Here is a 24987-nt window from a genome sequence, read left to right as displayed (position 1 = left end):
CTCACATTCCCTGTCCCCACCCCGTTCCAACACACTCTCACATTCCCTGTTCACACCCCATTCCAACACACTCTCACATACCCTGTTCCAACACACACTTACATTCCCTGTTCCCACACCACCCCAACACACTCTCATATTCCCTGTTCACACCCCGTTCCAACACACTCTCACATTCCCTGTCCCCACTCCACCCCAACACACACACATTCCCTGTTCACACCCCACTCCAACACACTCTCACATTCCCTGTTCATACCCCGTTCCAACACACTCTCACATTCCCTGTTCCCACACCACCCCAACACACACACACACACACACACACTCACACACTCTGACATACACACACATTCTCTGTCCCCACCCCATTCTAACACACTCTCACATTCCCTGTTCACACCCCGTTCCAACACACTCTCACATTCCCTTTTCACACCCCGTTCCAACACACTCTCACATTCCCTGTTCACACTCCGTTCCAACACACTCTCACATTCCCTGTCCCCACCCCGTTCCAACACACTCACGTTCCCTATCCCACACACACTCACGTTTCCTGTCCCCACCCTATCCCACTCTAACATACTCACACATTCCGAATCACCGGCCTGTTTCCTCCAGTCAGACACACGGAGAGACCTCTTCCCTGTTGTTTTCATAGGACCCTTTTCCTTTACATTTTCCCCAGTGTAGTTTTCTAGTTTCACCTGATGAGGGCAAGAGCAGCTGGTAACTCTCGATAACTCTCTGCCCCCTCTGCAGGAGGGAGCCGCGTCTGTCATCACCAGTGTCAAGAAGAAGATCAAAAACATCGGCATCTTTCTCAAGGTGAGGCAGCCTGAGTGCGCGATCGGGGAGCAACAACGGAAGGCACGCAAGCAGATGGGGTAGTAACGAAGGTGTATGGCAGGCTTGCCTTATTGCTGTTACTAGTTCCTTGTTTGACTCTGTTCCAGAATGAAGACGAGGAGGAAGACGACGAAGTGAAGGATGAGGCCGAGGATTTACTGGGCCGTGGGGGAAAAGCCAATCTGCTGACCGAGAGGACCAGGGTGAGTCTGTCACATTATCTCCCCTGTGAAACTGAGGGGGAGGGACTCCAACAATCTTTATCCAGGACAGAGCTGCCAACACAGATGCACCATTCACTCGCCAAAGCGTTCCTTCTCTTCACTTCCCTGTTGGCTGCTGTGTGCACCAAGGGGGGTGGATGCAGTGTTGAGAGAGTCCTGCAAGAGAGGGGTGTTGGAGTATTTCTAATCTAAGCCTTGTTCCATTAACCTCTTCATCTCTCACCCATCCCACTCTGTTCTCTTCCCCTCTCTCCCTGCTCTCTCCTCTCTCCCTCCCCCCACCCTCTTCCCTCCATTACCCCGCACACACGTGGACAGAACGAAATGACTTCAGAGGAGAAGCGACGGACCCACCAGCGGGAACTTGCTCACCAGCTCAACGAGGAAGCCAAGAGGAGGCTGACAGAAAACAGGGGTGAACAGCAGGCACAGAAGTAAGAGACCCTCCCCTCTCTTCTCCACTCCACTCCTCTTCCATCCCCGTGTGTCAGGCCACAGGATGGAAGGCCAGGCTACCACCTCCTGTTCCCCTGTTTATCATTGACTTGGCCTAGCAAGTACAAGTTAGGGTTAGTAAATTGCAGACAACTACAATAGCTGGTGTCAGTGATGGTGAAGGTAGTTATCAGAGGGACGTTGATCAGTTGGGTAAGTGACCAAGGATTAGCAAATGGAGGTTAATTCGGATGAATATGAGGTGTGTGAATGGTGGTTCAAGGTGAGAGAGAGAGAGAGAGATTTGGTAGGAACCTAAAGGGACAACTTTTTCACTCAAAGGGTGGTTGGTCCTTGTATGAAATGAGCTGCCATAGGAAGTGGCTGGGGCAGGCACTTTACCAACGTCTAAAAGACCCTTGGACAGGTACATGGATAGGCAATGTTTAGAGGAACATGGGCGCAGAGAGCTGGTGGTCAGCATGGGTCAGTTGGACCAAAAGGCCTGTTTCTGTGCTGTATGACTATACAACAGGCCAAGGACAGAAGGGCCAAGCAACCTCGCCCTCTCCACTCCCCTCAGTGGCTGACCCGAGGTTGTTTCCTTCCCCGGCAGAGCACGGAAGTCCCGGGACTCGTACAAGAACCCCTCCCAGATGCCGAAGGAGGCAGACATCCGCGACATGAAGATCTATATCGACAAGAAGTATGAGACGGTCATCCTGCCCGTCTTCGGTGTGGCCACCCCCTTCCACATCGCCACCATCAAGGTGAGTCCGCTCCACCTCTCTCGCCCCGAGCCATCGCCACTGGGGCTGTCTTCCCGAGGTTGCTGGGCCTTGACATCAGCTGCAAAAACAGGGAATAGCTGTTGCAACCCCTCCATCTGGTGTGGGGGTAGAGTGAGGTTCCAGAGAGCTGGGCATAGGTCTGTGGGCACTCTGGAATTCACTTCCTCCAAGCTGTGATTCAGGGAGGTGTGCAGAGCTGTGGCAGATGGATTTCCCTGTTGAGTTCATAAGCGTAGGTCACACTCCTTGAATGGTGGGGAGTATTGAGGAACAGAGGGACCTCTGTAGGACTGCCATGTCCGCGGAATGGGAAATGTGCAGGGTGGGAGAGAGGTTTTTCCTGATCCTTTCTGTAATTACCACTCTTTCCCCTCCCTCCCTCCAGAACATCAGTACTTCAGTGGAAGGCGATTACACCTACCTGAGAATTAACTTCTACTGCCCTGGCAGTGCACTGGGACGCAACGAGGGCAACCTCTTCCCCAATCCGGAGGCCACCTTCGTCAAGGAGATGTAAGTGCTGGGTGAAGGGAAGAGGAGGAGGGGTGGGGGTGAGGTGTGCCCCACAGGGAGAGGAGGAAACGGGTTGTACATGATGTGGATCTGACCCAGGGATGCAGATCAGAAACCCTGCCTGTGCTCCCGCTGTGGGTCTGACCCAGAGATGTGGAGACAGGAACAGTGCATGGTGCTCCCAATGTGGATCTGACCTAGGAGATAAGCAGACAGGAGCTGTGCACAGTGCTCCCAGTGTGGCTGTGACCCAGGGGATAAGGCAACGGGAACTGCACGATACTCCTTGTGTGGGTCTGGCGCAGGGATATTGAGACGGGAACTGTGCACGGTGTTCCTGGAATGGGTCTGACCCAGGGATACAGAGACAGGAACTGTGCACGGTGTTCCTGGAATGGGTCTGACCCAGGGATACAGAGACAGGAACTGTGCACTGTGTTCCGGGAATGGGTCTGACCCAGGGATACAGAGACAGGAACTGTGCACGGTGTTCTGGGAATGGGTCTGACCCAGGGATACAGAGACAGGAACTGTGCACGGTGCTCCCGGAATGGGTCTGGCCCAGGGATACAGAGACAGGAACTGTGCACGGTGTTCCGGGAATGGGTCTGACCCAGGGATACAGAGACAGGAACTGTGCACGGTGCTCCCGGAATGGGTCTGACCCAGGAGATATGAAGATAGGAACTGTGTGTGGTGCTCCCTGGGATGGAATGACAGAACTGCAGTCACTGTGCAGAAGGGTTGTCTGCCAGCTACGATCCTTATTGCTTGTTTCTGCCCCACCCCAGCACCTACCGCGCCTCCAATCTGAAGACGCCGGGTGAGCAGGCAGTGCCCGCCACCAACCTGCAGAACGCCTTCCGCATCATCAAGGAGGTGCAGAAACGATACAAGACACGCGAGGCTGAGGAGAAGGAGAAAGAGGTGAGTGGCTCCCGGCCTCACACTGACAGCTGCCGTTACACACAGTGCGTGGTTATCGGCGGAAAGTGGACCAGAGCAGCCCTGTGTCTTCAGTCCTCCATGTCTGTACTGACCAATCTGTCTAATCCTGTGTGTCTGCATGTGGTTTCATCTCCGTTCTGCGCATATCCATGTATCAATCTAACAGGCTCTTAAACAGCTCTGTGGTATCTGCCTTCTCCAATGAATTCTTCTTGGGCCTTTAGCTCCTGGTGGAGCAGAGACCATCAATGATCTCCCGTCTCCATCGTCCAAGATCGATGGCATGGTTGGATCAATGTTTCTGTAATCCATTGTATCCACTGTACAGGGGGTTGGCCTATAGAGCTTCACCGGAGCCTGTTGGCCAGCCTTACCTGTTTCCACCTCACACAACGGGAATGTAGGCTTGGACTTCGAGAGACTCCACTAAATTGAGCTAGGGTTACTGTCACGTGTACCAAGGTTTAGCACGCCATCCATAAAGATTTTCATGATTGTTGTGTATTTAATATTTCAGTAATGTTGGAGTAATCTTGTATATATGTATTGTTTGATAAAGCATTCTTGTTTAAATATTTCATTATAGGTTATATAGTTGCAAGAAAATGTTGAGAACCCTTTGCAATTACCTGGTTTTTTACATTAATTACTCATAAAATGTGGTCTGGTTTTCATCTAACTCACAATAATAGATAAACGCAAGCTGCCTAAACTAATAACACACAAATAATTATACTTCTCATGTCTTTATTGAACACATTGTTTAATCATTCACAGTCCAGGCTGGGAAAAAGTATGTGAATCCTTGTGTTTAATAACTGGTAGAACCTCCTTTTGCAGCAATAATCTCCACTAAGCATATGCTGTAGCTGCTGATCAGACTCTCACAAATGCAAGGAGGAACTTTAGACCATTCCTCCATACAAAACAGTTTCAGTTCATCAATATTTCTTGGGTCACCTTGCATGAAAAGCCCTCTTCAAGTCATTCAACAGCATCTCAGTTGGGTTCAGGTCTGGACTCCTGACTTGGCCATTCCAAAACACAGATATTCTTATTTTTAAGCAACTCTGTTGATTACTCTTGTGTTTCCAATCATTGTCTTGTTGCATCATCCAACTTCTCCTGTAAGGTATCTTGATACAACTTTGAATTCATTGTTCCCTCAACGATTGCAAGCTGTCCAGTCCCTGAGGCAGTAAAGCAGCCCCAACCCATGATGCTCCTTCCACCATGTTTCACAGTTGATGTACAGTGCCCTTTTTCCTCCAAAGTAGTGTGCATTTCTGCCAGAAAGTTCAACTTTTGTCTCATCTGTCCACAGACCATTGTTCCAGAAGCATGTGGAACATCCAGGTGGTCTTTTGCAAGCTTGATGTGCGGTTTCTTTTGGAGAACAGTGGTTCCTCCATGGTGTCCATCCATGAACACCATTCTTGTTCAGTGTTTTCCTGAACAGAGACTTCGGCAAGTTCTAGAGATTTCTGCAGGTCTTTTACTGTTGCCCTTGATTTCTTTTTCGCCTCCTTCAGCATTGTGATCTTGGTGTAATCTTTGCGGGATGCCCACTCCAAGGAGAGTAGCAACAGTACTGAGTTTCCTCGATCTGTAGACAGTTTCTCTTATTGTGGACTGATGAACATTCAGTCTTCAGAAATGCTTTTGTAATCTTTTCCAGCTTCAGGCATCTCTACAATTCTTCTAAGGTCCTCTGAAAATTGTTTTGATTGGTGCGAGGTGCACATAAGCAGATCTTTCTTGAGAAGAGCAGGTTCCGTCAGTAACCTGACTTTGTGTGTGTGTGTTTTTTTTACAGGGCAGGGCACCTCTGCAACCCTCACCTCCAATCTCACCTCATTGTTTGGAACACCTGACTCCAAATAGCTTTTGTAGAAAGTATTACCCCAGAGGTTCACATACTTATTTGAACCTAGTCTGTGATTGTTTTAATGGTGTACTTAGTATTAAGTACAATCATAGGTGTGTAGTTAGTTTAGGTAGGTTGTGTTTGACTATTATTGTGGCTTAGATGAAGATCAGACCACATTTTATGAGTAATTAATGCAGAAAACCAGGTTTGCAAAGGGTTCAATAACTTTTACTTGCAGCTGAATGTATGAATAGGTGAATTCATATGTTACACACTACCAGGTGAACGGCATGGCTTAAACTCCTAAGTTAGACCTGCGATTCAGACTCGTGTGACCTCCTTTGAATTAGTTTAATGTCTTGAAGTTACCAGGTACGACAGGGTGGTAGAAGATAAAATAACAGAGTGCAGAATGAAGTGTTATAGTTACAAAGAAGGTGTAGTACAAACAGGCAAGCCCAATACTGAAGCAGGTCAGTTTAAAAAAATCCATCTTATTGTAATAGGGAACTCTTCAATAGTCATGTAACAGCAGGGAAGCTATACTCCTGGTAACACATTCCAGGCATCTGCTTAGAAACATAGAAAACCTACAGCACAATACAGGCCCTTCGGTCCACAAAGCTGTGCCAAATATGTACGTACTTTAGAAATTACCCAGGCTTACCCATAGCCTTCTATTTTTCTAAGCTCCATGTACCTATCCAGGAGTCTCTAAAAAGACCTTATCGTTTCTGATGCCAGCAGCCTATTCCGTGTATTCACCACTCTCTGCGTTTATTTAAAAAAAATACTTGTCCCTGACATCTCTGTACCTACTTCCAAGCATCTTCAAACTGCACCCTCTCGTGTTACACACCTCTATCAAGTCACCTCTCATCCTCCGCCGCTCCAAGGAGAAAAGGCCAAGTTCTCTCAACCTATTCTCATAAGGCATGCCCCCCCCCCCAATCCAGGCAACATCCTTGTAAATCTCGTCTGCACCCTTTCTATAGTTTCCACATCCTTCCTGTAGTGAGGTGACCAGAACTGAGTACGGTACTTCAAGTGGGGTCTGACCAGGGTCCTATATAGCTGCAACGTTACTTGTCGGCTCTTGACTCACTGCCATGGTTGATGAAGGCCAATGCACCGTATGCCTTCTTAACCACAGAGTCAACCTGCGCAGCAGCTTTGAGTGTCCTATGGACACGGACCCCAAGATCCCTCTGATCCTCCACGCTGCCAAGAGTCTTACCATTAATATTGTATTCTGCCATCATATTTGACCTACCAAAATGAACCACCTCACACTTATCTGGGTTGAACTCCATCTGCCACTTCTCAGCCCAGTTTTGCATCCTATCAATGTTTCGCTGTAACCTCTGACAGCCCTCTACACTATCCACAACACCCCCAACCATATAAAAAATTTATAAATAAATCTCTGAATTTCCCCTCTTCACCTTAACTTGCATGCCTTTTAGTGTTACATATTCCCACCCTGCTGAAAAGATACCGTCTGTCGATCTGTGCCTTTCAGTCCTTTAAACCTCTATCAGGTCTCCCACTCTTCTAGAGGAAACAACCCAAGTTTTTCTGACACCAACTTATAGCACCAACTCTCTAGTCCAGGCAGCATCCCAGTGAACCATTTCTGCACCTTGAAAGCCTCCATGCCCTTCCTGCGCTGCCTATTGTACGGAGATGTGGAGCAGGTGGGAATCGTTCAGCACGGGCACAGAGGGCTGAATAGTCTGTTCCCCTGCTGTGACGTTCTTCGTTCCCACCCACAGGAGCGTCCCGGACAGTGGGGCGCAGTTACAGGGTGAGGGGGTGCCATCACTGAACACTGGGGTGGATAGAAGTGTCTGTGGGGTGTGGTTCAGGGTAGATCACCGGGGCAGGAGGAGGGGACCTGAGGTGGGGACAAGGAAGTGTTGGAAAGGTTGAGGGACTGAGGGTGCAGGGGAATGATTGTATCCCCTGTGTTTACTTGTCGGTGTGGTTCTGGCTTCCGGCCAGCAGTTGGCAGCGTTTCCTGGATTTTCACCCTCTTCTATCAGTGACCTGCTCTCCATTCTCCTCCCCCTCCACCAATGGGAGCATCTCCCCGTGGACGCTGGCCTACCTGATGAGTGTTTGCTACATTTCTAAATTTTATTTTGAATTTTCCAGGGTTTAGAGTTTCTTAAAAACATCATGGGCAGCAGCTGTGAGAGAGGGGTGACCATAGGGATTAGGTGAGAGTTGCTGTTGAGGGATTATTGGGATGGAGTGAGAGGGATCTGACTCTCTCCCTCTTCCCCCCCCCAGGGTATCGTGAAACAAGACTCACTGGTCATCAACCTGAACCGCAGCAACCCCAAGCTCAAGGACCTGTACATCAGGCCCAACATCGCCCAGAAGAGGATGCAGGGATCTCTGGAGGCTCACGTCAATGGTAAGTGTTCCGTGGCGCAGTCCCTGGCTTGTGTTTATACTGCTCGCTTGTGCGTGCAGGTAGGCATGCACAGAGAGATGCCCTGCCCCGGCAAGTGCAACGGTTGCATTCAATTCCCGGGGACCAGAACGCGAAAGAAAGGATGTACAAAGTTTTGGTCTGACCCCAGCTGCAATATACGAGGAAGGATATGGAGAGGGGACCAGAGGACGATCCTGGGATTGAAAGGTTAAAGGATGAGGAAGGTTTGTCTCTGGGCCTGTATTTGATGGGAGTTCAGGAGGATGGGGGGCGGGGGTGGTTCTCAGTCCTGGATAGAGTGGGCATGCAGTTGATGTTTCCATCAGTGGGGGGAGAAGAGGATCCGAGGGCACAGCCTCAGAATGGAGGGGTATCCCTTTTAGAACTGAGTTGAGGGATTTCATCAGAGGGTAGTGAATCTCTGGGATTTGTTTTTATCCGTTGTTGTGGAGGCCAAGTCACAGGCTGTGTTGAAGGCAGAAACTGAGTCACAGAGTTTGTGGCACGTTAACCCTCATCAGTCAGGGCACTGAGTACAGGAGTTTGGGAGTTGTGAGGCTGCATTGCAGTATTGTGTTCAGTTTTGGTCTCACTGTTGTAGGGAAGATATTAAACAAGAAAGAGTGCAGAAAAAATTTACCGGGATGATGTCCGGACTTTTGGGGGGGTTGGTGTTACAAGGAGAGGTTACACAGACTAGGTCTTTATTCTGAGGGGGTGATGTACAAGTTTGTGAGGAGCACAGACAGGATAAAAGCATTTGGTCCTTTTCCTGGGGGGGGCGGGGGTTAAAAATAGGAGGCACAGGCTTCAGGTCAAAGTTCAAAGTAGATTTTATTATCAGGGTACATTTATGTCACCATTTACAACCCTAGGATTCATTTTCCTGTGGACATGCTCAGCAAATCTACAGAATAGTAACTATAACGGGATCAATGAAAGATCAACCAGAGTGCAGAAGACAACAATCTCTGCAAATGTAAATAAATAGATAAATAACAAGAACATAAAATAATGAGATAGAGTCCTTAAAGTGAGTTCATCAGTTGTGGGAACATCTCAATGATGGGGCAAGTGAGTGTAGTTATCCCCCTTTTGTTCGAGAGCCTGATGGTTGAGGGGTAGTAACTGTTCCTGAACCTGGTGGAGCGAGTCCTGAGGCTCTGGTATCTTCTACCTGATGGGAGCAGTGAGTAAAGAGCACAGCCTCGGGGGTGGGGGAGACTTTGAATGCTGCTTTCCTATGACAGTGTTTCATGTAGATGTACTCAGTGGTTGGGAGGGCTTTATCCACGATGTACTGGGCTGAATTCACTACCTTTTATTGGATTTTTCTATTCAAACGCTTTGGTGTTTCCACACCAGACTGTGATACAGCCAGTCAATACACTCTCCACTACACGTCAGAAGAAGTTTGTCAGAGTTACCGGTGACGTACCAAACCTGCGCAGGCTCCATGGAAGTAGGAGCGCTGTCGTACTTTCTTCGCGGTTACATTCACGTGCTGGTCCGCAGGCGAGAGATTTCAAATGGACAATATCAGAAGCGTAGATCGGTCAGGTAGTCAGAATCATCTTCTCAAGACTGGGGCTCCACAGGGGACTGTCTTGTCTCCCCTTCTCTTCACCATTTACACCTCGGACTTCAACTACTGCACAGAGTCTTGTCATCTTCAGAAGTTTTCGGATGACTCTGCCATAGTTGGATGCATCAGCAAGGGAGATGAGGCTGAGTACAGGGCTACGGTAGGAAACTTTGTCACATGGTGTGAGCAGAATTATCTGCAGCTTAATGTGAAAAAGACTAAGGAGCTGGTGGTAGACCTGAGGAGAGCTAAGGTACCAGTGACCCCTGTTTCCATCCAGGGGGTCAGTGTGGACATGGTGGAGGATTACAAATACCTGGGGATACGAATTGACAATAAACTGGACTGGTCAAAGAACACTGAGGCTGTCTACAAGAAGGGTCAGAGCCGTCTCTATTTCCTGAGGAGACTGAGGTCCTTTAACATCTGCCGGACGATGCTGAGGACGTTCTGCAAGTCTGTAGCGGCCAGTGCTATCATGTTTGCTGTTGTGAGCTGGGGCAGTAGGCTGAGGGTAGCAGACACCAACAGAATCAACAAACTCATTCGTAAGGCCAGTGATGTTGTGGGGATGGAACTGGACTCTCTGACGGTGGTGTCTGAAAAGAGGATGCTGTCCAAGTTGCATGCCATCTTGGACAATGTCTCCCATCCACTACATAATGTACTGGGTGGGCACAGGAGTACATTCAGCCAGAGACTCATTCCTCCGAGATGCAACACAGAGCGTCATAGGAAGTCATTCCTGCCTGTGGCCATCAAACTTTACAACTCCTCCCTTGGAGGGTCAGACACCCTGGACTTATTTCCTGGTATTTACATATTACTATTTAATTATGTAAGGTTTTATATTGCTTTATTTATACTTTATTCTTGGTTGGTGCAACTGTAACGAAAACCAATTTCCCTTGGGATCAATAAAGTATGATTATGACTGAGGTTCAGCTATCTAATAGCAAAAGACATGTTAAAGGTAGAGTGGGGGGAGTTTAAAGGTGATGTGAGGGGCAGGGTTTTTTATGCAGCGAGTGGTAGGTGCCCAGGGTTATCAGGAGTTGTAGAAGCAGCCACAGTAGCTCAGTGGAGTACGAAGACTTTCAGAGAAACAGGTGAAATGCAAGAAACGAGAAATGCGTGAATCTGAAGGGAATTGAGCGGTTGTGGATGAAATAAAGCAGGGCGATGTTCAGAATAAACTGGCATCAATTTTAGTTTAACATCGTGGAGCTGAATGGCCTGTACTGCGATGTGTTCACATAGGGGTGGTGCGTATTTGGAATGAGCTGCTGGAAATGGTTGAGACGGGCACGTTAAGCGACGTTTAAAAACCGTCCTGAAGGTTCTTGGCTCCAAAAAAAGATCTTTCATTTCTCTCCATAGGTGCTGTCTGACTTGCTGAGTTCCTCCAGTATTTTTTCCTGAGCGAGCAGCCGTTCAAAGCAACCTAGACAAGTTGGTGGAAGGGGAAGTTTAGAGGACAGTGGGCTGCAAGCGGGCAGATGGGACTCGCTGGCTGGGCAAATCACAAATGAGAAAATCTGCAGATGCTGGAAATCCAAGCAACACACACAAAATGCTGGAGGAACTCAGCAGCCGGGCAGCATCCATGGAAAAGAGTACAGTCGACGTTTCGGGCCGAGACCCTTCGGCAGGACTGGAGAAAAAAAAGCTGAGGAGTAGATTTAAAAGGTGCGGGGAGGGGAGAGGGAAGCACAAGGTGAAGCCTGGAGGGGGAGGGATGAAGTGAAGAGCTGGGAAGTTGAATGGTGAAAGAGACAAAAGGCCATGGAAGAAAGCAAAAAGGGTGGTGGAGCACCAGAGGGAGGCGATGGGTGAGCAAGGAGATGAGGTGAGAGGGGGAAAGGGGGATGGGAAATAGTGAAGGGGGGGTGCGGGGCATTACCAGAAGTTTGAGAAACCGATATTCATGCCAACAAGCTGGAGGCTATGCAAACGGAATTTGAGGTGTTGTTCCTCCAACCTGTATGGCCTTATCCCGACAGTGGAGGAGGCCATGGATGGACGTACTGGAATGGAATGGAAGTGGAATTAAAATGGGTGGCCATTGGGAGATGCCGCTTGTTCAAGACAACAAAGGATTTGGGCCAAGGGGTGTGTTTCTGTGTTTTGTGAATCTGTGTCAAATGAGCACACTCACTACCCCAGTAAACTCTCTGTAACCATGACTTGCTCTCCCCCCACCCCCAGGGTTTCGCTTTACTTCTGTGCGTGGTGACAAGGTGGACATCCTGTACAACAACATCAAGCACTCTATCTTCCAGCCCTGTGACGGCGAGATGATTATCGTGCTGCACTTCCACCTCAAGGTAGGTCCCGTGCGTGGATCTGGAGAGGAGGGAGACGTTGCCTCGGGTTTGGGGCAGGGATCGCCTCACCCTTTCTCTCTGGCCCAGAGCACCACAGGACAGGATCAGAGCCTTATCTCCTCTGTCTCTGTTAAGTCTGTGGGGATTAATCCTCAATCCTGTATGGGTTTGATGTGGGGGTCTGGGCCAGGGATGAGCTCGTCCCCTCTGTCTCTGGCCCAGAATGCTATGCACGGGGTTTGGACTGGTGTGTGATTGACCCTAACCCTTCCACCTTTCCTGTTCGGTAGGGTTTAAACCTGGGTTTGTGTCTGGTTCAGACCTGTGGGGATTGAATCAGGTTAACTACCACTAGTATACAGTACGTCATGAAACGTGTTGCTTTGTGACAGCAGGACAGTGCAGTGCCTAATACGTTATATAGTGCAACAAGTGAGCAAGAATTCTGAGGTCGTGTTCATTGTTCAAAAATCAGGGAAGAAGCTGTTGCTAAAAGGTTGAGTGTGTGTCTTCAGGCTGCTGTACACCCTCTGTGGTAGTAATGAGACGAGGGTGTGCCCTGGGCGCTGAAGGTCCTTACTGATTGATGCAGCTTGTCCTGGGCGCTGAAGGTCCTTACTGATTGATGCAGCTTGCTTTTTTATTGGGGCATCACCTTTCGAAGATGTCCTCTGGCGAGGAGGCTAGTGTCCAAGATGGAGCTGGCTAGGTTTACGACTCTCTGCCGCTTGTTCCAGTCCTGTGCAGTGGCCTCTCCATACCAGACGGTGACTGTGTCTGTGGCCCAGAACACCTTGTACGTGTGTAACCTGGTTGGGACTCGGGATTGACCCTGACCCCTTCTGGCTCTGGTAATTAACCCTCCCTCACTCCCCAGGATGCCATGTATAGGCTTGACCTAGGCTTGCTGGAATTCTGACTGGTGGGGTTTAGTCCAGGTTGGAGTGAGTTCAGTCTGGTGAGGATTGGCCCAGCGCTCTCTGCCTCCGACATGAGTCGCTTATGGGGTTTGGGACTGAGTCAGTGATGGATCGGAGCCAGTAGGAAGTAATCCTCTCCCTCCTGCAGAACGCCATCATGTTCGGGAAGAGACGGCACACCGATGTGCAATTCTACACAGAGGTGGGAGAGATCACCACCGACCTGGGCAAACACCAACACATGCACGACCGCGATGACCTTTACGCTGAGCAGGTACCAGGGGGTGAGGCTGTGTGTCCATAGGGAAGGTGGGGGGAGTGGGGGGAGTGGGGGGTGAGGGTAAGGGGCACGGTGTCCTAGGAAGGGAGGGGGTGAAGTTAGACAATGTCTGGGGTGGTGAGGAGGTTACCTGGGGGTTGAGTTGTTGGTGAGGGGTGACCCTAGGACTGACTTCTCCCACCTCTGCCCACAGCTGGAGCGGGAGATGAGGCACAAGCTGAAGACGGCCTTCAAAAACTTCATCGAGAAGGTGGAGGCACTGACCAAAGAGGAGCTGGAGTTTGAGGTCCCCTTCCGTGACCTAGGGTCAGTCTGCAGTCCTTCCCCTGCATACCCCCCCCCCAGCTACCTGTGGTCAGTCCACAGTTCCTGAGCCATCCCTCCCAACCCTCTGTCCTTCATCCACCCTGCAGCTGGAGTCTATTGCTTCATGGTTCCGTACTGCCATCCACCCGCCGCCCCACCTCATCTATTCCACCCAAACCTCCCCTCTCATCTCATCCCATCCCTCCTTCTGCCACCCCCACATCATCTGTTGCACTCAAGCATCCCCTCATCCCACCCCCAACTCATCTATTCCCCACCCAAACCTCCCCTCATCCCACCCCTCCTGCCACCTCTCATATCCTCCCCATTATTCTTTTCTTTTTCTCACTGTCCCTTTTCCCTACTTCCCTCAGTCTGTTGCCCTACCCCAGTTTCTCTCTTCCCCTCCCTTATCCACCACAGTCTCTCACAGCTCTCTCCTTTTCTTCCTCCCAGGTTTAACGGAGCTCCCTACAGGAGTACGTGTATGTTGCAGCCCACCAGTAGCTCCCTGGTCAATGTAACAGAATGGGTGAGTGCATCATTGTCTCGCAGGTACCTCAGTGTCTCAGGAGTGTTAGATTTGGCGTGGTTCCTCTCTCTCTATCGTAGGTCAGTCCCAAACTGGGAGCATTGTGCACAGTTCATATCTCCCTGTCCGGGGTCAGACCCACACTGGGAGCACTATGTACAGTTCCCGTTTCCATATACCTGGGGCAGACCCACACTGGGAGCACTATGTACAGTTCCCGTTTCCATATCCCTGGGACAGACCCACACTGGGAGCACTATGTACAGTTCCCGTTTCCATATCCCTGGGACAGACCCACACTGGGAGCACCATGTACAGTTCCTGTTTCAATATTCCTGGGACAGACCCACACTGGGAGCACCATGTACAGTTCCCGTCTCCGTATCCCTGGGACAGACCCACACTGGGAGCACCATGTACAGTTCCTGTTTCCATATCCCTGGGACAGACCCACACTGGGAGCACCATGTACAGTTCCCTTTTCCATATCCCTGGGACAGACCCACACTGGGAGCACCATGTACAGTTCCCGTCTCCGTATCCCTGGGACAGACCCACACTGGGAGCACCATGTACAGTTCCCGTCTCCGTATCCCTGGGACAGACCCACACTGGGAGCACCATGTACAGTTCCCGTCTCCGTATCCCTGGGACAGACCCACACTGGGAGCACCATGTACAGTTCCCGTCTCCGTATCCCTGGGACAGACCCACACTGGGAGCACCATGTACAGTTCCCGTCTCCGTATCCCTGGGACAGACCCACACTGGGAGCACCATGTACAGTTCCCGTCTCCGTATCCCTGGGACAGACCCACACTGGGAGCACCATGTACAGTTCCCGTCTCCGTATCCCTGGGACAGACCCACACTGGGAGCACCATGTACAGTTCCCGTCTCCGTATCCCTGGGACAGACCCACACTGGGAGCACCATGTACAGTTCCCGTCTCCGTATCCCTGGGACAGACCCACACTGGGAGCACCATGTACAGTTCCCGTCTCCGTATCCCTGGGACAGACCCACACTGGGAGCACCATGTACAGTTCCTGTTTCCGTATCCCTGGGACAGACCCACACTGGGAGCACCATGTACAGTTCCCGTCTCCGTATCCCTGGGACAGACCCACACTGGGAGCACCATGTACAGTTCCCGTCTCCGTATCCCTGGGACAGACCCACACTGGGAGCACCATGTACAGTTCCCGTCTCCGTATCCCTGGGACAGACCCACACTGGGAGCACCATGTACAGTTCCCGTCTCCGTATCCCTGGGACAGACCCACACTGGGAGCACCATGTACAGTTCCCGTCTCCGTATCCCTGGGACAGACCCACACTGGGAGCACCATTAACAGTTCCCGTCTCCGTATCCCTGGGACAGACCCACACTGGGAGCACCATGTACAGTTCCTGTTTCCATATCCCTGGGACAGACCCACACTGGGAGCACCATGTACAGTTCCCTTTTCCATATCTCTGGGACAGACCCACACTGGGAGCACCATGTACAGTTCCCGTCTCCGTATCCCTGGGACAGACCCACACTGGGAGCGCCATGTACAGTTCCCGTCTCCGTATCCCTGGGACAGACCCACACTGGGAGCACCATGTACAGTTCCCGTCTCCGTATCCCTGGGACAGACCCACACTGGGAGCACCATGTACAGTTTTCATCTCCACTGGGTAATACAACTATTGTAGTTCAAGTTTGAAATATGTATACGTTATGCAACCTTGAGATTCTTCACAGTCAACCACAAAATAAGAAACCCAAAAGAACCTATTTTTTAAAAAAAAGATCCACACCCAATGTGCAGAGAGGAAAAAAAACTCAAATCATGCAGACAATAAAAGTAAATGAATAGCATTTAGAACAAAAGTGATTCCACTGACACAACCCAGAGCAGGCCCACGGCCTGAGCCTCAGTGCATTGAAGAGCAGAGTAAATGTCAAGGAACAGCCGGACCCTGGTCTCTGGTCCTGACACACCGCCTTTTCAATGCATCTTACTGGCTGTTTAAATCATGCAAACATTGTGTTGTTCCTTGCACTAGGACCTGGGCTCCATCACATTGATGCGTTCTGGGCCTGGACCCTGCTGCCACGTTTTGTCCCGTACCTGACCTTTCCAAATCGGTCTGGTGCTTGGATCGATCAAAGCTCACTCTCAGTTTAGTGGTAGACTCCGAAACTCCTCTGCTTCAACTTTTCTCCACTTCGCACTCTCCAGTTCCATCACGGACATGCCTCGACCTTGCTCCCGCACACACACTTTAGCCCTCGATTAGCCTCGCCTTTGTTTGAGGTGATTGTTTACCATAATTTTTGTTTTACAGAAAACGCGTTATTAATAAAGTATTTAGTTGTATTTCTCGCTTTGAAAACCACCAGTAAGTTGTCGCTCGTCCTCAGTAGCGCTGGAGTCGTAAATATGATTGATGAGGCTGTTGAAGTGCTGTGTATACTTCTGATCTGCCTATCTTAGGAAAGACGTGGCTCAACTGCAGAGAAGGTTTGTGAGGACTTTGCCAGAACTAGAGGGCCTGTATTACAGTGAAAGGTACCAGAGAAGTACTGGTATGAAGCTGTCTCTTTATTCAATAAAATATCACAAATAAGCTGACAGTCTTTGGAGTTATGGGGGGTGGGGTGGAGAGAGAGAGACCCTTTCAGAGCAGGAGGTCTGCCTGGCCCACCATTACATGATATTTTATACACTGAAGACCAAAGGACAGTTCCATGTTTACAATGCTTCCTTTGAATTACATGTAACAGTTTCAAATGCTTGGATCTCCCGACCATCACACCTCCCTGTTCACACCTGTATTACAGACACCTAAATACACACGAGTAATGAATTTAAGTCATCGTTGTCTGTTCTTCCAATTTACCTGGTTCACGGATCATAGGGACCCGTTGTTCAGAGCTGCATATTAGATTTAATTCATAGTTCATAGTTGAACTTGAAGACTAGTGGCTGAAGTCAGGTGAAGTTATTTGCTCTAAAAATCACTCTTAATAGCCATGACCAGAGGGCTGTATTATAGTGAAAGGTTGGCCAGCCTAAGTCTTTGTTCCTTGGAATGTAGGAGAATGAGGGCCAGCCTTTAGAAGTGTTAAATATGATGAGAGGCATAGGTCAGGTGGACAGTGACGGCCTTTTCCCCAGGGTAAGGGAGTCCAAAACTACCAGACATGGGCTTAGAGTGAGAGGAACGTTTTAATAAGGACAAGAGGCAACTTTTATTCGGCAGGGGGTGAAGAGTGTGTGGAGTGAAGTGCCAGAGGAAGCAGTTGAGGCATATACTATAGTATTTAAGAAGCACTTGGAGAGGTACGTGGAGGGGTATGGGCTGAACATAGGAAGTTGGGACTAGCTTGGTGGGCATCATGCTTAGTATGGACCGTATCTGCAGCATTGCTCTAGGTCTCCAATACCCGGCAGTTCTGACGTATCTCCTGCTGTTGTTGCAGCCTCCGTTCGTGGTGACATTGGATGAGGTGGAGTTGGTTCATTTTGAGAGGGTGCAGTTCCACCTAAAGAACTTTGACATGGTGATTGTCTACAAGGATTACAGCAAGAAGGTCACTATGATCAACGCCATCCCTGTCGCCTCTCTCGACCCCATCAAGGAATGGCTGAAGTAGGTGGTGTCACTGGCTCTCAGCTGGGACTGTGTGTGGTGGAACAGTGCAGGGGGATCTTCACATTCTGACCCTGGGACAGTGTGGAGAGAGATTCACTCTGTGTCTGACCCTGGGAGTGTGTGATGGGATGGTGTGGAGGGAGATTCACTCTGTGTCTGACCCCGGGAGTGTGTGATGGGACGATGTGGGGGAGATTCACTCTGTGTCTGACCCCGGGAGTGTGTGATGGGACGATGTGGGGGAGATTCACTCTGTGTCTGACCCCGGGAGTGTGTGATGGGACGATGTGGGGGAGATTCACTCTGTGTCTGACCCTGGGAGTATGTGATGGGATGGTGTGGAGGGAGATTCACTCTGTGTCTGACCCCGGGAGTGTGTGATGGGACGATGTGGGGGAGATTCACTCTGTGTCTGACCCCGGGAGTGTGTGATGGGATGGTGTGGAGGGAGATTCACTCTGTGTCTGACCCTGGGAGTGTGTGATGGGACGGTGTGGAGGGAGCTTCACTGTGTGTCTGACCCTGGGAGTGTGTGATGGGACGGTGTGGAGGGAGCTTCACTCTGTGTCTGACCCTGGGAGTGTGTGATGGGACAGTGTGGAGGGAGTTTCACTCTGTGTCTGATCTCGGGAGTTTGTGATGGGAAGGTGTGGAGGGAGTTTCACTCTGTGTCTGACTCCAGGAGTGTGTGACGGGACGGTGTGGAGGGAGTTTCACTCTGTGTCTGACTCCGGGAGTGTGTGATGGGACGATGTGGGGGAGATTCACTCTGTGTCTGACCCTGGGAGTGTGTGATGGGACGGTGTGGAGGGAGTTTCACTGTGTGTCTGACCTCGGGTGTGTGTGATGGGATGGTGTGGAGAGAACCTCACTCCATGAATGGCAAGAACTACGTTTATTGCCAATTTGCAATTCTATAATAATACCACAAACACAGACTCAATGACAAACTAAATTAAAATGTTCCTGTCACTGTCAAGAATAACATTTATCCCCTGTGCTGCCTTACTGTTCTACAGCACCTCCAGGGTACCTGTTGGACACAGTTTCTTTTCTCACAGACTGTTTTCACACAGACTATTAAGTAGACAATGCAGGCAGAATCCTGTGATGCCCACTCCAGGACCCTCGGGTATTTACCTTTGCCAGTCCCAGGAGCAAGTTTACTGGGACATCCGCCTCCCTTTACTGAGTGATGAAATATGAAGAGGGTGGGACCAGAAGGCAAGGAGCAGCCCCTGCAGGTGTATGAATATTGTCTGCAGCCTCACACACTCCATGTACACGTGGTACCCGGTCTGTAGAAGCCAGGAGATTTGCGACCTTATTGCAGGACACTGCCCTGTGCAGCAGCCTGCGCCCCAAGTCCACCATGTGTGTGAGGTGGGCACCCTCGTAAAATGTCTTCCACTGGCACTCCCCCTCGTTGCATGTCAGGGTGGTGGACGAGAGCTAGGAAATGGAGGGTGTGGAGCAGTAACCAGTACACCTGCATCCATGAGTAACTGTGGGTGTCGATGAGAGACGGCTGAAGTTGTGTGGGAGCAGCACCCGGCTGAGCGGAGGCAAACCCAGTCACAACGACACCTGATGAGATGGGGCCTCGGCCAGGATATCACCTCCTGCCGCTGGAGGCAAATGTGCAGTGTGGAAGGAGCTTCGCTTTGTCTCTGACCCGGGGAGTCGGTGATGGGAGGGGAGTGGCGAGGTAGATCTGTGCCCTCACCACTCTGAATTGCTCTTCTTCCAACGACAGCTCGTGTGACCTGAAGTACACCGAGGGCGTCCAGTCCCTCAACTGGACCAAGATCATGAAGACAATCGTGGATGATCCGGAGGGCTTCTTCGAGCAGGGGGGCTGGTCGTTCCTGGAGCCAGAGGGAGAGGTAGGGAGGGAGCAAGTTCTCTAATGGCCCCTGCACCTTTCATGCATACTGACTCCTATTCCGGTCTCTCTCTTTCTCCTCACCCCAGTCCTGTGCTGTTTGTGCCCCCACGCTATTCACTCCCTTTTCACCTTCGCCGCCAGTGTGTTAACTGTTGCCTCTCACTCCACAGGGCAGTGAGGCCGAGAGTCAGGACTCCGAGTCAGAGCTCGAGGATGAAACCTTTAACCCCTCGGAAGACGACGACGAGGCGGAAGATGAGGACAGCGATGAGGATTACTCCTCGGAGACTGAGGAGTCTGGTGAGTGTGTCCATCTGAGGAGTGGAGGGACGGAGGGAGGGCTGGCTCTCTCCCTGGTGTAATGTTTTCCTTCCCCCTCTCCCGGTGCATGTGAAACCTCTGGGCTCTGGTGTAGGGGAGGGGGTGCTGTCTCCCTGGTGTAACTTTTCTGAGCAGAGGAGGGGACGGTGCAGAGTGTAAGCGGTGACGATGAGGGAGGGCAGTCTGTCTCCCTGGTGTAACGTCTCACCTTGTTCTCGCAGTGAGTGAGGAGTCTCTGGGCAGCGAGGAGAGCGGCAAAGACTGGGATGAGTTAGAAGAGGAAGCCCGACGAGGTGAGTAATGACTCTGCTGAGGCTCCTTCCCACTCCGCTCGCCTTCCCCGGACAGTAACAGCTGTCTGTCAGCCACGGATGAGTGCAGGTGTCACACTGCCCCTCTACAGCACTCCTCCCTGTTCACGATGTCCCAGCCCTCTCTGCTTTGCCAAAGTGCAGTGGGCGTAGGTTATAGTGAGGGCTTCCACAGGCCCCACACAGGAGACTGAGGCACAAGAGAGCAGGGGGCAACTGGATCCAAGGTAGTCTTGGTGACAGGAGGCAGAGAGGATAAAGGTGCTTTCCTGATCAAACTCTGACCTACATTATCAACAAGGATGTAATGACGAGGCTTTATCAGAACACATTTGGAGTACTGTGAGCAGTTTTAGACCCCTTATCTGAGAAAGAATGTGCTGGCATTGGAGAGGGTCTAGAGGACGTTTTTTACCGTGACCCTGGAATTAGGATCTTGTGGTATCGCAAGTGAATGGAGTTTAATTTTGCTAAGCGTGAGGTTTTGGGAAGGCAAATTAGGGTAGGACTTCTGGAGGGGGAGTGTCGTAGAACTGAGTGACTTAAGGGTACGGGTACATGGTTCCCTGAAAGAGGCATCGCCGGGTGATGACGAAGGCATTTGCCACGCTAGCCTTCATCGGTTGGGAAGATGTGTTGTAATTGTACAAGACCTCGGTGAGGTTGTTCACTTTTGATCACCCTGCTATAGAAAAGGTTATTAAACTGGAAAAGGTGCAGGAAAAAAATCGAAGGACACTGCCACTAGTCCTTGAGGGACTGAGCGATAGAGAGGGGTTGGGATTCATTCCTTGACTGTGACATTATAGAGGTGTATAAAATCAAGAGGGGCGCGGATAAGGTGAATGTGCACGGTCTTTTCCCCCGGGATTGGAGAATCAAGAGCCAGGTTTAAGATGAAAGGAAGATTTAAGAGGAACCTGAAGGGCAGCTTTTTCACCTGGAGAGGGGTCCGTATATGGAATGAGTCAGTGGTTCGTGTAGTGACATCAACAACCTGTAAAAGGCACCTGAACAGGTACAGCTCTGTACAAAAGTGTTAGGCACATGTATGTAGCCAGACTGCCTCATAGTTTTGCACAGTACTATATCTGGCAGCATGGAGCAGAGAGTGAGTTTGTAAATCTGATGGATATCGGGAGTGGTGAGGATGGAGGGCCACAGGAGGGGTGTGGGACAGGGGGCAGAGAAGGAGAGCCCAGGGGCTGGTGTCAGTGCAGACACACCCAGCCCTGAGACACCGGGCAAGATCATTTGATTGCAAACAATTGGTTTATTGATTGTCACAGAATGTCTCTCTGGTGCTTCCCACTCCCTCCCCTCTCCCTTCCCCTTTTCCCAACCATGATTCCCCTCTCCCTGCCCCCTTCCCACTCTCAGTCCACAATAGAGACCCAGATCAGAATCAGGCTTATCATCACTCACATATGTCATGAAATTTGTTTCCTTTTGCAGCAGCAGTACAGTGCAATACATAAAATTACTGCAGTTGTGCAGAAGTCTTAGATACCCGAGCTATATATATGAGCCTGAACCTTTTGCAGGGTTTTGTACATGGATAGGAAAAGTTTTGAGGGATATGGGCCAAACACAGACAAATAGGGTTAGTCTGGTTGGGCCGACTGGCCTGTTTCCGTGGTGTTTGACTATGACTCAGTGCCAGTGGCTCCAGCAGCCTGGTCTCCTTGATTCCATCCAAGGCTGGCTTGATGTCGAAGGCAGATAACTCTGTTCTCACTGCTTCTATCCATGTTTGGAACAAGACCCTAACAAGCAACGACCCTGAGGGACCTTGGCCAAACCCAAACTGATCTTCTGGGAGAAAGTTCTCACTGAACAGTTTTATCATTGTTGCCTTTGACGAGGAGGATTTGTTTGTTTACTGTCCAGGCTGGAGGACTTTACTGACGGGGAGAGACTGCGCAGGCTGGGACTGTTTTCAATGCAGTGAAGGAGGGGGTATAAGTTTGAGAATCTCTCTCTCGCGGTAGGGCTATTCAAAAGCAAGAGGGTGTAGGTTAAGGTGAGGGGAAGGGAATCTGAGGGGTAGGTGATATTTGGAACTTGCTGATGGAGGAAGTGTTGGAATCAGGCACAGTCATCACATTTAAGGGACGTTTAGACAGACATTTGAATAGTCGGTGTAGAAAGACAGAATATAACAACGTTTCAGCCTACAGTGTCTCTGCCCAATGTGATGCAGAATTAGACTAAATGGCTTCTATCTGCCACTATCTTCCTCTGAACATCCACGTGCCTGTCTAACAGCCTCTGTTGTATCCGCCTCCACTACCACTACCACCCCTGGCAGTACATTCCAGGAGCCCGCCACTTGCCTTCTACGCCTCCTTAATCCTCTCGCCTGTTCTCTGGTATCAGACATTTCAGTGCTCTGGAATGAACGCAGAAAAGATTTACGAGGCGAGAGATTCCGGGAAGATTTGTTTACACAGATGGCATTCAAGAGCTGCAGGCACATGAATGTGCAAGAAATGAGGGGGCAATGGGCATTGTAAAGGCAGAACAGACTATTTTGGTAATTAAATTGCTAACTAAATTAACTCAGCACAGCAGTTTGGGCCAAAGGACCTGTTCTGTGTTCAGTGTTGCCAGGACTGGAGGGACTGAGTTATAGGGAGAGGTTTGCTGGGCTGGGTCTTTACGCAGGAGAACAAGGGTCAAGCCTTAGAAGTGTTTAAAACGACTGGAGATGTAGATAAAGTGGACGGTGACGGTGTTTTACCTCAGGGTAGGGGAGTCCAAAATTAGTGGATATAGGTTTCGGGTGAAAGGGGGGAGATTTAAAAGGGGCCCAGGGGGCAACTTTTCCTGGTGAGTGGAATGAGCTGTCAGAGGTAGTAGTGTCATTTCAGAAGCACATGGAATGGAATATGGGCCTCACGCAGGACATTGGGACTGGCTGAGTGGCCACTGGTCAGCATAAACTGGGCCAAAGGCCATGTATCGGTGCTGCACTTCTCTGTAACTGTGTGGTAGGGGAGTAACCATTCTGACCGTCTGTCTATACATCCCTTAATCTTCTAAACCTCACTCAGGTCTCCCCGCCGCCTCCGCCCCTCCAGAGACAACAGTCCAAGTCTGTCCTACCCCCCCTTGTAGCTCATGCCCTCTAATCCAGGTAGTGTCCTGGTTGGTGACCCCCTTCTGCAGCAGCCCCAAAGCCCCCTCACCCTTCCTGCAACGGGCTGATCCAGGAAAGTGTCACTCGGGTAGAATGGGGAAGGGACGGTTTGCATAGAGGCAATGGGCCGAAGTGTCTTTAGCTGGATGGTGTTGGGAGGGGCAGGGGAGTGATGTACGGGGGTTAGAGTTGTGCCTCGTGTATAACCTCCCCACTCTTCTCTCCCCCCCCCCCCCATCTCAGCGGACCGGGAATTCCGCGAGGATGAAGACGATACCCGCAGCCGGAAGCGGAAGGGTTCCACTGCCAACATGGGAAACAGGAAACGGAGGCGGAAGTGATCTGTTACCCCCACCCTCTCCCCGACCCCCCTGCCCACCAACCTATTCTCTGTTAATATGCCATGGACCAATTTCAAATGTGACAATTTCTAGAAACGTCTTGGGAGGGGTCTCTCTCTCTCTCCCCCTTTCCCCTCCCCCTCTACAGAGCCTCCCACTTTCACCCCTCCCTCGCCTATTAACATCCCCCGTTGGAAAGAGTAGCTCTCCCCCTCGGTGTGTGGGGTGGGGGGGTGCTTGGGCACTGTCTTTCCTGACCCGTGTGTGTGTGTGTGTGCACACTGACCCGTGTCTGTGTGTATCTGTCTGTCTGCACCCCGTGTGCGTGCTCTCTCTCTCATTTCCGCATACGTGTTGATCCTTGTGACTGTGTGTGCTTGCTGTGTCTGACTGTGCGTGAGCCTTGTCTGTTTGTCCCCCTGTGTGTGTGGCCCTGTGGAGGGGGTTGTGTGTGTGTGTGTGTATGCGCTGCCTGTGTTGTCCTCCCAGTCCCCAGCACCCTTTCTCCCCTCAGTGGTGGGGGTGGGAGAATAGTTGGCTGAGATTGGCTGGCTGGGACAGGAGTGTACCTGCAGAGAGGCCTGTCTGGGTGGGGTATCCTCATGGAACCAGCCTCTCCAGTATTACCCGGACCAGACACCTGACCCTGTCTGAGCTGGAAGGGCGGCGTCTCGCCCTGCCATCCCCACCCCCCCACCCTCCCGGCAGGTTGCTTCGTCTGCGCCTACGTGGGAGAGGCCAGTGGCGTCTGGGTGGGGGGCAGCACCGTCCAGCTCTTGTCTTTGTGACCTGGGGTCTGGGTCCTGCCAGGCCAGATGCATCTGGGGGTGGCGTCTGGGTTCTGTCAGACCAGACAGTATCCGGGTTCTGTCAGAGGAGACGGTATCTTCTGATTCGCGGCTCCTTCCCCATTTTTTTTTTATTTTTCATTTTGATTGTTGTGAGTTTTTTTCTCATTAAAGTACAATTTATATAAAACAGATGGCAAGTGTCTCTTGTCTTTCTCTCCTCCCGCAGACCCTGATCTGTTTGTTAGTGAGTTACAAGCTTTGGTTTCTCCCACTGTCCCTTCCCCACCCTACCATCAGTGAACATCCAGCAGCGACACTTGCACAGGGTTTAATGGCACAACGGGTCTCCCGGACACTGGGCCGGCCAGGAAGGACAGGGGAGTCGAGGGCCAAAGGGACTTGCCTTTTAATGATTGCCTGTCAAATGGGCTGGGCTGGCGGTATGTCTGTAGAACAGCGATACAGCGCACAGACATGATGGCTGTGCCAAACGCAATGCCACATCAACAAAATCCC

The 24987-nt window shown here is 50.7% G+C and overlaps 1 protein-coding gene across 1 annotated transcript in view; it reads left to right on the top strand.

The window, feature by feature from the left end:
- The window catches only part of supt16h (SPT16 homolog, facilitates chromatin remodeling subunit), a 43632-nt gene extending 18968 nt beyond the window's left edge, over window positions 1-24664 (top strand). The window contains exons 11-26 of the mRNA XM_063060056.1: window positions 766-831; window positions 960-1055; window positions 1395-1510; window positions 2128-2281; window positions 2688-2815; window positions 3607-3742; window positions 7929-8055; window positions 11870-11988; window positions 13057-13182; window positions 13382-13494; window positions 13951-14026; window positions 17505-17674; window positions 19434-19563; window positions 19736-19865; window positions 20108-20179; window positions 23583-24664. Coding sequence (XP_062916126.1) covers window positions 766-831; window positions 960-1055; window positions 1395-1510; window positions 2128-2281; window positions 2688-2815; window positions 3607-3742; window positions 7929-8055; window positions 11870-11988; window positions 13057-13182; window positions 13382-13494; window positions 13951-14026; window positions 17505-17674; window positions 19434-19563; window positions 19736-19865; window positions 20108-20179; window positions 23583-23680 — 1857 coding nt within the window. The 3' untranslated portion in view covers window positions 23681-24664. The remainder of the gene's footprint in view (window positions 1-765; window positions 832-959; window positions 1056-1394; window positions 1511-2127; window positions 2282-2687; window positions 2816-3606; window positions 3743-7928; window positions 8056-11869; window positions 11989-13056; window positions 13183-13381; window positions 13495-13950; window positions 14027-17504; window positions 17675-19433; window positions 19564-19735; window positions 19866-20107; window positions 20180-23582) is intronic.
- The last annotated feature ends 323 nt before the right edge of the window (window positions 24665-24987 follow it).

Source organism: Mobula hypostoma, chromosome 10 (assembly GCF_963921235.1).
Source record: "Mobula hypostoma chromosome 10, sMobHyp1.1, whole genome shotgun sequence".
NCBI classification, from domain to species: domain Eukaryota; kingdom Metazoa; phylum Chordata; class Chondrichthyes; order Myliobatiformes; family Myliobatidae; genus Mobula; species Mobula hypostoma.
Note: the sequence above shows the minus strand (reverse complement) of the source record. Positions and strands in the feature narration are given on the sequence as shown.